The sequence below is a fragment of the Atractosteus spatula genome, chromosome 5 (genome assembly GCF_055471065.1).
Source record: "Atractosteus spatula isolate fAtrSpa1 chromosome 5, fAtrSpa1.hap1, whole genome shotgun sequence".
NCBI lineage: Eukaryota > Metazoa > Chordata > Actinopteri > Semionotiformes > Lepisosteidae > Atractosteus > Atractosteus spatula.
Window position 1 is genome coordinate 60,526,850 of NC_142710.1, and position 15,738 is coordinate 60,542,587.

At 37.2% G+C, this 15,738-nt stretch overlaps 1 protein-coding gene across 2 annotated transcripts in view; it reads right to left on the reverse strand.

Annotated features, from left to right (window-relative positions):
* Positions 1–15,738, reverse strand: part of plxna1a (plexin A1a) — a 273,955-nt gene that overhangs the window by 18,599 nt on the left and 239,618 nt on the right. For both annotated transcript variants that reach the window (XM_088916177.1, XM_088916178.1), the window contains exons 17-22: positions 14,285–14,378; positions 13,536–13,775; positions 12,434–12,577; positions 9,713–9,947; positions 4,880–5,022; positions 2,780–3,036 (exon numbers count right to left, since the gene is read on the reverse strand). In XM_088916177.1, coding sequence (XP_088772303.1) covers positions 2,780–3,036; positions 4,880–5,022; positions 9,713–9,947; positions 12,434–12,577; positions 13,536–13,775; positions 14,285–14,378 — 1,113 coding nt within the window. The remainder of the gene's footprint in view (positions 1–2,779; positions 3,037–4,879; positions 5,023–9,712; positions 9,948–12,433; positions 12,578–13,535; positions 13,776–14,284; positions 14,379–15,738) is intronic.

Genomic DNA, 15,738 nt, shown 5'->3' on the forward strand with positions numbered 1-15,738 from the left:
CAGCAGCAACCTTAGTTTTTCCCAGGAGGTCTCCCATCCAGGTACTGACCAGGCTCACACTTGCTTAGCTTCAGTGGGTTACCAGTTGTGAGTTACAGGGTGATATGGCTGCTGACTGATATGACTTTATATTTACTGTTTGAAAGAAATAAGTTTTTTTTTATTTATTCCAGAACATAACTAGTGGTTTTAGTTTTATAATACATCCCACCTAAAAACAATTACAAAATTGAAAAGACAGTTAAATGTCCTCTGAAAATTCTACAAGAAAGAAACCAAACAAAATTTTAATGTCTAAATATTTCAATGAGAAATGCAGAGAACACCACTAACAAATTTACAGCATGCACAGTTCTTCTTTATAGAAAGTATTTAATTAGCACTTATCTCTTCAATGTAAACTGCTTCATACACAAACAGAAAAAATGAGGAAAGCCTTCTGTATCTTCAAAGACCGCCTGCTCTCTTAAAAAAACTTTTTTTCCCAAAACAAACAACTAATCTTCATTAAAATTCACCAATTAACATAATTAGGTAACTTCTCTCATTAATCATAAACCTGGTGCATAATAATGACCTCCAAACGGTCCCCCAGAAAAAGTAATTAAAAGCCTCTGTAATTAACGGACTTTATTACTTCTAATTTGTTAACAGCTCTGCAAAGACTACTGAGAGATTCCATGCTGTAACATGGCTTGGAAGGGATCTGGGGAAATGGTTTGTTTTTTTTCTCTCCTTTTTTGCCCCCTAAAGCACCACAGAGGCGTCCTCCTGTTTAATTATACATTTACTAAAAAAGAAAGGATTCAACTGGAACAGAAAGACTCAAGATACAGCAACACAGCTCGAGCCTGCAAGTAAAGTAGCAGAAAGAACAGTAAGTAAAAAGTGATATTTTGCTATAGAGTTTAACATTGATACTTTTAACCATTTAGAGTGTCCTCAACTTCATTTTTGTCAAAAAGGTAAAGAATTCTAGAATGGGTATATGTGCACATTCCACAGCTTATATTTTTATCAGTAGAAGGTAAGCTGCTCTCCTAGAGATTTGCACTAAGTTCACTTTTTTAACCTGTCAGCATTCTGCACCAGGTGTAGCTAACAGGCTAATGAGGCTCGTGGTAGCAAATGAACACCTCATCAAAGTGATCTCTTAGTTGCACCTGGCACAGTAAATGCATGATTCGAGTCAATGTGCTGCTCTTTCTTGACATGTCTTGGGAAAAAAGTGTCACTTATTGTTTATTTTTGCATTACCCTGTTGGAATCCATCACATATCATCAGATACATATCTGTGTGCAGGCCTTCTGCTCCAACCTAGAGGTTTATCACTGCAGTTCTATATAGGCTTGACATTTCCAATAGACATGCCTTTTCACCAACATCTCTGGCAGTTAACAGGCCGAAAAACCCAGACAAGCCCTGCTCTGTGTCTGCCACTGGCAGTTTAATTTATCTCTGTTGCTTGATATTGTCTTCTGGCCAGCATGGAGATTTTATAGAACAGCTTGCTTTATCATTCCTTAAGAAAAAAAAACATTAAACTGCCTAAATATTTGAGCATTTATTGATCATACAGGGCAGAAAAAAACCAAATAACTTCAAAAAAGCATACGTTGCAAAGCCCGTCTTAAAAGAATGACAATGATTTTCAACAATTTCTTTTTTTCTTTTTTGAGAGATGAATATACAATATCCCATTGAATCTTCATTTTACGAAAACAACCAACAGGCATTAAAACAGTAAATTTAATAAACTGAACCCACCAGGGAAATGGAGAGGTATATTTCCTTTGAGATCTTACTACTTCTTATTTGCATTTTAAGTGTAAAACTTAACAAGCTCCTGTAAGAATGTAATATATGTGGTAAATTCTTTTAAGACAGCTGGTAAGGATGCAAACAAAGCAAAGAAAAAATGTAAAAAAGGAACAGAATTCTTAAAGGTGAATGAATGTTTAATGACATGTCCTCTGATTACTTAATTAGAGAGATTAATTGCTCATGAATGACTTTTTTCAGTGAATAGTACAAATGCCTTGTTAAATTCTGTAAAATGATTAATCTATTAATACAATGTTAGTAAAGAGATTTTTTTATTTTATATCTGTTTTTCTTTGTAAATCAACAACAGACAATTAGCATTCATGGAATTCAACTAAGATTGTTAAAGGCTTTAAAATGAGGCTACAGCAACTGATCTTGGTCTGTATTAAGATATTAAGGGCTAATATGCTATTATATATTTGACAGTAGAAACCTCTGGAGCCATATTTAAATTTTTAATCCCAAAGCACATTGCCAAGGAGTCCATTAGTATTATCTCACCCATCTAATTTTCTCCTCTAAAATCATCTCTATCCTAGAAAAGCATGTGTGTGAGTGCTCATGAGTGTAACTTCATCTGACAGCAACAGCGATCCTCCTGACAGTGAAACAGGTTTAGGAGAAGGAAGCCTTATTCAGGAAGGAACCCTGCTCACATCCCCTTACACAGCCTTGGCCATCAAGGAAAGAATGAGCAGACTTCCCCAAACAGCAACTCCAACCAGCAAGAGACAACCCAGGCTTGGAAATCTGGGTTGCAATTAATGTTTCCTTAACTTACACTCAATTTCTTTTACGGCTTGCATGGATTTTAAACCTTGAAGTTAAAGCTTCATAAATCTTTCCAAACATTTATCAGTAGGATTATCCCAGCTCTGATCCAAAAACCTGGCTGGCTGAGAGAAGAGCTCAGAGGTTTATAAATTCAACTTGATCACTTTGCAGGCTTACCTTCTAAGCAACAGCTTGGGGTGGTTCTTGCTCTCCAGGTTCTTCTCTATAAGGTCAGAGAGGAGCTGTTTGAGGACACCCGTGGCATACTCCATCTCTCCCTGCAGCGCTGTCATGATAAGGGAGGCCACGTTGCCACGGTCGCGCATGGAGAAGCTTCGCTGGGCCTCCAGGGTCCGGATAAAGGTCAGGAGGAAGTGCTTCTTGTTCAAGAGTTGCCCAAACAGATTCAGAGCCTTCTCCACATTGGCTTGCACCTGATTCCACAGAAACGGGATCAAACAGGGGAAAAAATGCCTTATGCAGTTGAAGAAAGACGCTGACAATTCACACTCGAATGGAGCCGATTATTATACCCCCATTTGACAAATTTAACCTACAAATATTTTTCAGCATTTGTGCACCTTGCTTTGAAATTGAGCATTTCTGACTAGAGAAGTTAAATTACCCCCCCCCCCCTTATTTGAGAGCAATAAATCTTACAGGCATCACTGCAAAATTAAAAAGTTAAGGCTGAAGTTCTGCCTGCCACATGCTTTGTTTTAGGAGAATCTCACAGGAAGCCTTTACACCCAAGTGTGGTCTGAGGACTAGCATGGAATTATTTCTGCATGATTTGCTACCCAGAAGCACAGCAGTCTCTTGGCTTACTAAACAGGCAATGAATGCAATAACTACTCTCACACATTTGTAATTTGCTGCCAGACAGGCTAGATATACAGCTATCCTGCTGTACAAAGCTAATTTTACACAGCCGATTGTAATCCAAATGAATATTTCAAACGTTCACAGCACTTTAAAATTGATTTTAAAGGAGAAGTTCTTTTGAATGCATTGGGTAGGAAAGCACTACTACTAATCAATGTTTTCTCGTTCCATTTTGTCACTAAAAGCTTAAATGTTTCGCTATTCTAAACCAAGTTGAATTTCATTACTGTGTACCTTGAATAAACAACACAGAAGGTCTGAAATATTTGTAATATAATCCACTTTTGCCTAATTTAGAATAACTACCACAGACAGAAGTCCCCCGAAATGGAATTTAATTTTTTCAGCCTTCAATGAAATCCCACACACCTAAAAAAAACAAAGAACATAGACAGGGAACTGTGTGTGGGCCACTGTGAAAATGGAGTCAAGAACCACTTCCTTACATTACTGTACTGAATGTAGTCCTGGAAATCATACATTCTTCACAGCGGTCAAATATGCTTCCCCTTTAAACAATTCAGGGAACTGTGAAAAGCAAAGCGGCCTTTGTACAGCCCCCAAGCAATCCAATCCCCAAGGCAATCTGATATGAACATCAGCAGTACAAGAGAGAGCTGCATCTTGAAAGGGAATCTGAGAGGCATCCCAAGCACATTCTAAGGACATCGTTCTTTTGCATGCCCTGCTGGTTCCGAGTGTTGGCACCTGCCACTTTTAATTGAACAGGAAGCTATGTTCATGATCAATTGTAAGATCTCCCTAGTTAGTTTTAAATGGAAAAAAAACAGCTGAAGACAGTCTCTTCCTAGCACAAAAATGGGCTCGGGAAATGTCCAAATCTGTCACTCTCCACTGTCCTCTCTCTCTCTCTCTCACACACACACCTAAATACAAAAAAAATCTTCAGATTTGCCTTGGTGTCTTTCAAGAAATGGCTGAACAAAATGCTTGGCTCAAATGGGAGGAGTGGCCTCCTTGCATTTGTAATCTAAGGTCTTGGATTTCATCCTCCAGAGAAACTGCAGAAGCTTTAAATTAAGTGTGACACTCCAGGTACACTGATGCATCTTAAACAAGCTAACTGTATGGCTATTTCACAAGTGATGGCCTAACCTCTTAGCTTTTCTAAAAACATGCGAACATCCAATTTCTATCCTGTGAGGGAATTAGCTTTACCACTGTGCCAGCATATTTATACAAGTTGATGTAACCTTTTTAGCACCAGAAAGCAAGCTTTTTCTTCCAATACACATCTCCAACTGACTGGCAAATCATTAAGATTTTAAGATACTTTTCTCATTCCATTTAGTCTAACTCCCTTTCACAACAATACCCATTTTGTGTGTTTACTCAAAGCACTGCCTCACCAAATGAAACTTTATACAGTACCTCCATCTCTTTCAGCACTGGGTGGTCTTCTATGCCAGGGAAAAGCACTCTCATTGCATACGTCCGGTAGTCCAGGAATGGAATCCCAGCCCCATCTAAATCATTGGTGAGCTCATGGATATCAGTCTGCAGCTCTGCAAAAGCTACAAGAGAACAGCTATGTGTTACCAAAAACAAAAAGGTAAGAATGAAGATGGATAAAAGCAAACTAAACTACTAATTCCAATTTTTTTCAACAAAATACTGTCTACAGAAAAGTGCCAAACTAGACTGCTATAGGTGATGGTCTTAGTTAAGCTCTAAAGTTTAAAGTTGATAAGACACAGAGTAATCTCTAAACCACATATTTTTTTATTTGTTCATCCATTATGAGCATCAAACACTGGTTGTGCATTCAGCAAGTGTCTGCAGTCATTTATGGAAACACAGCAAGGTGCAGTTAATTAAGATGAGATGAATTCATTATAAGAACGGGAACTAACAAAAAAAAGCAGTTTGTATGATGAGAGAGAAAATACAAAACTGAAAATCGAGTGTAGAGGCTAGCTGATAAGGGCCTAATTCAGGCCAATGAAGATAAAGCTGTGAAGTGAAATTCTCGCTTTCCCTCAGGCCAAATCTATCCTTCAGCATAGCTTTCTTTGATAGGGAACAGACTTTTTTTATTATTAACATTGCCCACATTTGCCTCTTAAACCCTCTCTCCTCATCTGATACCCAGCTATTACGTCTCTAAAGATGAAATGAAGAGATTCCTCTGACATTAAAATCTAATCCCACCTGGTCTTCAATGACAGAAAATATGCTTTAAGATCAGGTCTTTCTTATCTGGACAGTCAATGGAAACTTCTCTTCTGATAGTCTCTTTATGAAATCAGTGGGAGATAACAGATGCTTAGTGGCACCAGGTTCAAATTAATTTAAGTGCTGTCAGCATCCATTGACAAGAAAAAGAAGGTGGGGTACAGTGATAAACTGCATTTCATCTTCATTTTCAAAGAAACACAAATCACTCATATCTGCAAAATAAAGTTGTTTATCTTAAAAATAGAGACATCACTAACACAAGGAAGTGTGCTTAATGAATAAAACACAAGAATTGAAAGAATAAACTAATGTACTGTATGACTAGATGTACACTAAATGACTAAACATTTCTGCATTCTGCATTCCATCGCTGACCCACCAACAACTTTATAACAATGGTATAATTGTATATGTTTATTTAAATTTAAGTTTAATTGCATTTGTTTCACTCAAACTGTAGCAAATGTATATAAAACAGAAAACACTCCTCATACCAGACTGGCTTCAAAACACTATATCAATGAATCTTAAAGTAAAAAAATAATGAAACTGGGAGGATTGATTAACCTGTTAAGATTGTAAAGAGGAGCTTATTTAAAATACCTTCTGGTAATACAGAACTTCTCATTTGTGAATTATTCTCAATATTCTGAATATACAGAGAGTACAGAAAATGAATAGATTTACTGTATATGCATCATTCTCAAAGATATTGATTTAAGGCTTTCTGATTGAAATAAAAAAGATGAAAAGAGAAGACATAAAAAGTATTTTAATGCCGTCAGAATCTTCCTAAATTTCTAAAACAGCTCTCTTGATAAGCTATCAGTTCTTTTTAATATAGGCAAACCTTGTCTTGAATTTAATGTGCTAATTTTTCCAATGTCTACCTGCTTGACCACCTTGCAAAATCTACACTGATGATACAATTAAACCTAGTCCTTGTATCCCCAATCTCTTTCATTCCAAATGAGTTCTTAATGACTTGCCTTTATTAAATATTTAATAATTTAAACATTTAAGGATTGATTTCTACTCCAACAAAATGTCTGTTTTCAAGTTTTTGGTAGATTTTATAGGCGATATAAAATAACGAGCAGTCTCACAGCTTAAAACACAAAAAAACTTAATTACCCAATTAGGTAAGTCATTTATTCAATTACATCGTTAAGAGCTCAGCTTGAATTAAAAACAAGAGATGAGGGACCAGGGTTAGAAAGTCTTGCACTAGCAGGTCAGCTTGGGTATCTTTATACAGCTATTTTTTTATACATGCTCACAGTGAAAATGAAGCTTGGAATTTGCCTGCCTAAATCTGCCTATTTCTGCATTTTCATTACAGATGTTATTTGTTGCTGTGAGATTATCTGAATCATGGGAAATGGAGATGACATTATTCCCACATTATTCTCATATTCTCAGAATATAAGCCATCAGGCCTTTCAATTATAGCAACCGCTTGTTTTTCCATTGACAAAACCACTTCCAGTATCAGTACACTAGGTAAAAATTAACAACCACAGAATCTGAAACCAGTGAAGAGCACAACACTGGAAGTAATAATGAATGGACCATTGGTTCTATATATCTTCCCCCAGACTGGTCACATTATAAAATGATAACGGAAAAAAAATATTCAACAAATAAACAATTCACAAATGAATCATGTCACTAGTTTGCTCCATAACTATAGCTTAGTATCTTGCCTCTTCCCTGCTAGAGCAATTCTTGGTCCGTCTTGTGCACATGCAAATTCTGCTTTCTTCCGTTATCAAAATACAACAAACTCAGATGGTGCCTTGTTAAGGAAGTATAAAACACTCCACATTTTTCCCTTGTTGCCTTGTTGTCATTTAGGAATCTCCCAATCTTTTTTCTGCATTATTTTGCACTTGCTCAATCATATAATCAATGGTTCAATCACAGGAGGGTGGAGGTAAGCAAATGTTTATCCTTTGGTTAATTAAGGTAGTTTACGTCTCCTGTTTTCTGTTTCATAAAACAGCCACTACAAAGCTGTAACACCTGCTAGTAGTCCCTCTGTTCTCTGCAGAGACAAAAAGGCAGTAAATCTGCAAAGGCTAAAATTAAGTTGCCCTGCATGCTGACCAAGAGGGTTAATGAAAGATGTAAAGACAAGTATCTAATCAACTATTTCATCAGTGCACAATTACCACAGAAAAGTTTTATTAGCAGCCCAGAAGGGTGATCATTAAACTGCTTTATCAAAGAAAGCTCTCTAGCACAACGTTCTCTATGTGGGCTAGGGAGCCTTTTCTAGTGAAAGATTCAGCTCACAGCACAGGCCCTGTTGTCTACAGATCACTAGTTCGAGGTTGTGGCTCACAGCAATGGGACACCTCAGTCGGCAACACACAGAGTTGGCCAAATTGGAACCACATTTTGATCTAACAGAGCAAGTGTATTCACGAAGTTGTTCAGGACAAAAGCAAAAAGACGGTTTAAGAATTCTACACAATATGATTTCATTGTCAAGCTCAGAATTGTTTTCTTTTCTCCATATTATGATTTTTGTTTTTGATTGCTTAATATTAGCTTTTGATGTCCTTGGAGTTCTGCGTGTTCAACAATCCCGAAACACAGCTTTAGTCCCAGCCTTTTATACAGTAGTCACGTAAATAATTGCCGACATTTTGAGACATCACAAAGACAAGCTTGTTTTTCATTATTTTTCTTATCTTTTATCTTTGTTAATGAAAAGGCTTTCTGGATGTGCTAAAGAAAATGTGAGAAAAGCAAACAGAGTTAAGTACAAAAAATGCTGGCTTGTAATGAAATGAGAATAAAGGGTAATTTGTAAAGGCACAAAACATTCTGCTTTTTCATGACTCAAGATCCATCCTCCCTTTCCACAAATCCATTCTATGAGATTTCTTTTTTTTGGCGAGACTGAAGCACTGATTGGCAAGGTCATGACCTCTGGACAGCCACATTGAGATAATGGCCAATTACATACTCTCTGCATCGGATGCAAGCAGGCACTCAGCCCAGTTGTCAAAACAAAACAAACTCGCTAACACCCAAGATTCAATAACTTAAGTGACTCAATTTAACTGTCTACAATCTGAAAACAAATATGTTTTGAAAGTAATTTTAATAACACTGCAAAAACTCAGACTTGTCTATAACTTTTCTAGTATTGACCACTACAATATATTTTGCATATGTGTAGCTAGAATACATAAAACAGTAAATAACATTTAAGAAGTGTTGTACAAAAGTGATCACCTAAAATACTCATTATTTAAGAATCTCTTTACAGTCAAATGATCAAATAAATCCAAGAGTAAAAAAAAGTTACACATTAACACTTGTAGGAAAAAAATAGGTGTTTAAAACATTTTTCCAGTGAGCCCATGCAATTTGCACAGGATATACTGTGGTAAAATGTTTTAAGTCTGCGTACTTTTGGAAATGAAGCCAGCACTGAAACATGTGGAACACCCTGAGCAACTAGGACATAATTACCTTTAAAAACAGACCAGATTTACAAAATGGCTACTCCTTTTATTAGTCAAATAGAGCCAAAATAACAAAGGGAAGAATCTAATGTAGAGCAAGCATGGACCAGAACCCCTGTGTGCATCTGGATGTCTGTGCACATTGATCAATCTAAAACCTAACTGTAGTTAAAGTCTATAAAAATATTACCGATGATCCAAGCTGCAGAGCCAGTCCAGAGCAGATACAGGATACAACATAGCTACACAATTTTTAGCAGCATTGACCAGTGCCACTGTCACAGTCATAGGAGGCAGTCAACGCCATCAACATTAGCAGCCATAGACCATGACAGCAAGCTGATCAGCAAGGAAGAGATGAAAACAGAAGAAACAAGCCTGAAATGAATCCAGGAGCACCAATCTTGGCTTAACTCTATAACTTTATATATTTTGCTTTTGTTGCTAAAGGAAATTACCTGGAATACATGCTTAAACCCATTCTTTAGATGGACTATCAATTCCAGATTTCTTACAGAGCTCCAGGAGCTGGACGATCTCTCACCTTCCTTGCATTCCAGTGCTACCCGGGACTCCAGGTTGTCCATCTGCAGCTGCAGACGTTTGAGGGTACGGTCAGCATCGCGGGACTTCCGCTTGTAGGCGATGAGAACAATGATGATGATGAGGAGCAGCAGGCCACCTCCGCCTCCAATCCCGATGATGGCCGGCAGAGTCAAGAGGCTGTCTGAGTAGATCTGCAGTGTCCCCGGAGAGTACTCAAAGCCACCAGCTTTAATCTGTGTCGAAAGGACAAACCACAATTATCATGATTCCTAGCTATGCAAAATTGCAGTTATACCTTTTTCAATTGGGTAGGAATTCAGTGAAGTGTTCTACTGAAAAGGTTAAGAAACATTATGCTGATTAGTGTTGGGATGGCTTTTAAAAAATTGTAAGCTAGCCAGTCAGGTTTTTTTTTTTACACACCGAAGAAAGAAATGCATCGATTCTGTTTTTACCGATTCATCCCAGAGTAAATGCTGTTAGACATGGTAAAAAGGAATTAAATCCCTAATATAAAATAATCTACATATCTACAGTATGTGCACACATTGAGAAGACATAATATTCATTCTGGAGCCATACATTCTACTGGCAAAGCACAAATTTTGTCTGGAGCTACGAACATTTGCCTTAAGCCTATAAACAATTGTCTTAATAAATACAGGACAAGACAGAGCCTCACAGGGTGAGTAGAATGGCACGTGCATAGGAACATTCATGATAAAGATCGTTCATATCCATTAAACAGAAGGACTATAGCAAAGTGGCAATGCCTTGACACTCTTTGCATAGGCTGTTTGATCTTGGACAAAGTCTCCAGGCCATTGAAGAAAAGAAAGGCAGTTCGCATTTGTATGTTTTTAAAGTATTATTAAATTGCATAGTATATGACAGCTATACAGTGTCAATATAGCGAAAATGTAAGTACACACCCTTTAATATATTATTGTTAAACATATTCAGACATATTTGATCTTCACCTACAGTATCTCCAAGTCCGAATAGTAGCTAAAACTAACCTAATTTGACAAATAAAACAAACGGTCTACTTCCTAATTATTTAAAAAAATATCCAGCATTCAATATATTTGTGTGAAAAAGTAACTTGTGGCAGTTACCTCTAGCAGTAATCCCTTAAAGCAATCCTCCCTTTCTAAACAGGGGAAATGTTCTAGATATTGTCATGTGTCTGGCAACCTTTTTCACTACTGTTCAACAGTCCAAATTAAACGTAAATTTCTAGTCTAGTAATTTCTGATTTCTCCAGATTAAGGACTGATTTGTTCAAAAAAGATCTAAAGTTTGAATTTAGGAGTTATAAAAAGCAGAGAACATCTATAGAGTATATACTGTAGGAGCAAAATGTTGCCTTTTCGATTGATTGTTCATTTGTAGCTCTATGGAGCATTATACATGTGATGTCCTAGTCTGTATGACCTGCCCTACTGTCCTACTTTGGTAAGCCAGGAGTTAGTTAAATCAGGAAGGGGGATTTCTAAGGGCTGCAATTTGGTCAATCTCACAAGGAAACTCATGTGATTCAGAAGTATTCTATAAGTAAGTCCAAATGAAACAACTTTCCCAGAACTTTGCAAGTGGAAACCAAACAGCTGCCCAGGAAACAGAGTAAACACAGGGATCCCATCCGTTCAAAACAAACAGCCTTCAGTGCTGATTTACAGCCAGAGAGGAAAGCTCTCTGGGATATTAAACCTTACATGACCACATGCAACACTTCTGCTTATAACAACATGGGGGTCAGTTTACAGAGAAAGAGCACACATCTGTGCTTAGTTCTTAGGCTAGCCTCACAGAAACTTTAGCAGATTGGTAACGGAAAACAGATTTATATTTCTGATACAATCTGTAGCCACTATGTTTTTAAATTTCTCCTTACATCTTAATTATCCCCATTGTTAGGGATTGTCAACAACTTATTTTTGAAGCAGGTTTATTCAGATTTTCCAGATTTCATACAGTACTTTATGTAGCACTTACAAAAAGTTTTGCAGTATCAATCTTTTGACCTCCTAGTCCTTCATTTATCAAAAAATAACTAAATCACTGATTTTCAGAGGTACAGGTGCCCTTTCCAAAAAAGTTACACTAAAACCAACTATGATTTCACAGACAGCTGCATTTCTTGTAAACAATCTACATGGGCATGAGAGATTTTAATGACAAAGTAGGGGACACAGATGTTAAATGAATAACTTTAATAACTAACAAAATACTCTAAAAGCCCAACAAAAAGCAACTTTAATGAGGAGAACTAAATCCCATAAACTATTGCTTTAAAACACAGACTGAAGCATTTAATGGCATCTATAATACAGTGCAGAAATTCTTCACTTAAAATGCAAGCAGAAGCAGAAGGATAACCAAAATAATTCCAGGTCCAAATCACTGCTGTCATGGAATCCCATTCCAAAGACCAACTGAGAACAAAATCTGACGTTATCTCTTTTACTTCATTTCCATAATGTTTACTCAGGTTCAGCTTGTGTGTTACACCTCTTACCTCAAGCACAGTTAAATAGGAAACAAAAAGGTTTCTCAGTAATAATGCACATGCAGATTTATTTGGCTTGGATGGGTAGGAGATGAGTTACTGTGTTGTCTGAGGTGCTGCTGAACCCCACTGGAATCCTCCTGCTACACAGATCAGATTCGGACAGTGGACATTTCAGTTTGAAACACGAAGGGTACAAATACTTACAGTCACTTTATGCTGGCCAGTGAGGTTGGGCCACTCACAGAGAAGCTGCGTTTCGGAAAGCGTTAGCACGCAGGGGGTTTCGCCAATAAGAACGGTGTAGTTCAGTCTGGAGTTTCCAGGAGCTGATGGAATCAGGTTCCGTCCCTTTAAAGAAAATCTCAGCTTTTCTATCAAGGACCACAAGAACGTTTTACTAAAACATGCAGTTCATCAGAGTACAAGATAAAATTCTTGTAAGGAGTTGGGATTGCAAGAGACCCGGTGGACAGCCTCAGGAGAAAAGCCATGTAAGTGAACAGATGAAACATTTGAATGCCTCTGAAATTAAACAATGAAAATGTTTGATGGGCAGGAGTGTATTATGCTAGTGAGCAAAGATTTAAAGCCACAAAATTATCAGTGTAGAAGACGCAGTACCATGCGCATCAAATATAGGGTGCCAAACATTTCATTACAGCTTCAACTATCAATTAAGTTAATTGATCATACAGAGTCAATTAACACATTCAATATTTTTAAGTTTACAAAGTGCTGATTTAACAAATGCACTTAATTTGAGATACAAAATCTACAAAATTTTCTCAGAGTGGAACAGAAATGAAAATTCTTCAAGTTAATCAAATAGAGTGATAAAAACAAATCATGGCTTGGGTAGTCAAAAAGCCACAAAGCCCTGCAGCTCATGAAGAATTAAGTAGGACACTGTTCATCCATACCTGTTTCATGATATAATGTTTGAAAAGAAAACAAAAAAAATATTGTTAAAACAATTACTGGTGCACACAGGATTACTAGCAGAGCACAGAGGAGGCAACTAATGTCTTCTATTTTAGGGGGTTTGCAGGGCTGCTGGTGAGTGCCGTGCCAATCCTTCAATTAATCTAACGCTCCTATAAGTCACTGTGGTGCTTGAAGAATGACAAAAGATGCCAGCCTCCTTAGTTAGGTAAGTCAGAAGAGCCTGTCTGCCCTTTCTCATTCCCCTTGTGATGGGTGCTGGGAGTGGAGATGTAAAGACAATTGGAAAGTCCAAATGGGGAGCACAAATAAAAAAAATATTGCCATGGAAGGCCAAAGAGTTTGAATTATGTAGACTCTCTACCTTGAGAATAAGAGGAGAGCTTGGCTTGAGTTCCAGGATTCCTGTGGGACTCAGGGGCTCAAAGACAGGGTCAGGATAGTAACTGAACACCGTTTCATTGATGATGAGCACAGATTGGACGTTGTCCATGATGAACCCAATTTCATCTGGCCTGTCTCCACTGTCAGAGAAGCTTTTCTCTGTATCAGCCACAGAAGGAGCAAAGCATACCATTGTGGTGTCATTGTGGACAGTGCAATTCTGAAACAGAGACAAGCACAGAAAGCTGACATTTCAATACATACAGTACACCACATCTAGCACTGTATTTTAGCTTCAATTAAATCTACTGTATGAAGTTTACGATGTATCCAGCAAAATTATGAACCATTTTCAAAGTCTAAAATGTTCGATTTTATGTAATGCATTACAATATGACATATGAAAAATATACTTATATAATCTAAACAAACATTTTGGTTTACCAAAGAAAAATCTATAAAACATTCTGTACTTTTTAGAACCAAATCCAATGTCATACACTGAAAGAACATTACAAATACATATAAATCTGCTATATTTTACTTCAGGTATAATTCAAGCAAAAGGTTACCCTAGGCTTCCGATACTACACAAGAGAATTGCCATATCTAGTTTATTATCTGTTGACATTTCAAAGGTTAAACTTCCAGAAGGTGATTCAAAGCCTTGTCTAAAATGCAGAGCATAGGTTGACCATCTGGGTCATGGTTGGAGGTGTTAGTACTCACATTGATGGATTCTGCAGAACCATACTTGGCCCTTATCTTGGGTTCTTTGATAGTGGCTAAATTCGTGCCAGAAATGGTCAGCAAAGTTCCACCACTACAGAAAAGATAAAAGATATTGATCAAGGCAATTTGATTAGATCACTACAAACAGCTCATTTTTAGCTGTGAACGTAAGGTTCACACCTCTGTTTTTCTTTCAAACCTGTCATGAGTTTATCTCTGTTCAGTACCCCTAAATCTTGGCACTAAACATCATTTCGGTAAATCTTTTCTGATTTGCATAATCATTTTTGTGTGCTCCCTTTAAAAGTTCCATGGCTCTAATTTAATGTCAATTCTAGGAACTCGTATTTTGATCTAGGAACAAGATTTTTTTAAATAAAATTATTTGCAAACACTGCAGCTATCTGCACAGCCTGTGTTCTTTTTGTCCAAAACCTTTGCTATACCCTAACAAAGTTACAGAAAGCAGCAATTAGCCTCTTCCATTAAAACTTGAATAAGAGAGAGGAAAGTCAAAGAACTATTATTTTACTTGAGTCTGACATTTAGCAAAATAAATAGATGAATCATGTTTCAGTTGAAGCAAGCAGATTACAGTGCTTTTAGACACCTGTCATCTTAATCAGAGCACATCATTTACAGTATGCAATCTGTATTCAGTTAGCACTTCATAAAATAAAAAACAGTAACAGTGACAATCATTTTTAACCATATTGAGCGCATAGGTTCATATATGGAAAGTCTTTTTATGTTTGTACATCATTGGAGGCACAGCTGTGGGATTGTGGGTGCACTCAGCAACAAGGTTTTCAACAATCTTGAATAGAATGTGAAACACAAGACACATATACTGTAGATTTACAAACACTGGTCCAATGCTTGGTCAAAGTGGAAAGCTGTCAACAATAAGTATAATATAGGGGCAGTTGAAAGAAAATTCTTTAGTGGAGGAATCAGGACCTTCATGTTGTTATGTTGTAACATGAGCATTGGCAAATTTGGTATGCATTGAACCACGGTTTCACTCATCCAGCTGGAACAGCGATCTGTGCTCTGAGACACTTGGGATGACCATCCAGCTTCATTAATAGCCTATATCATCTGGCCCTGAAAATGCCAAACAACCGCCTAAATCAGCAGAGAATGCACAGCTGATCATCAGCACAGCTCACAAGCGGGAATTACCTTCAGTTCCTATCAGTGTTCGTTGAAAGGTTTTTAAGCTGATTCTGACAGGAAATGCACTGGGACCGAGAACTCGGGCTGCTGGTTTATCAGCATTAACCAGATGCACATCTACAGGTCTCACAAACTTTGAGAAAAGTTTAATGAAGGAGATTCGGCACTGTATTAGTAAGAAACTCTTTGAGAAAGTATTCTTGCTGTTACACAGTAACATTCTCAAATCACAATATCCTTTACCTTATTAAAAAATTATTTTGATATCAGCT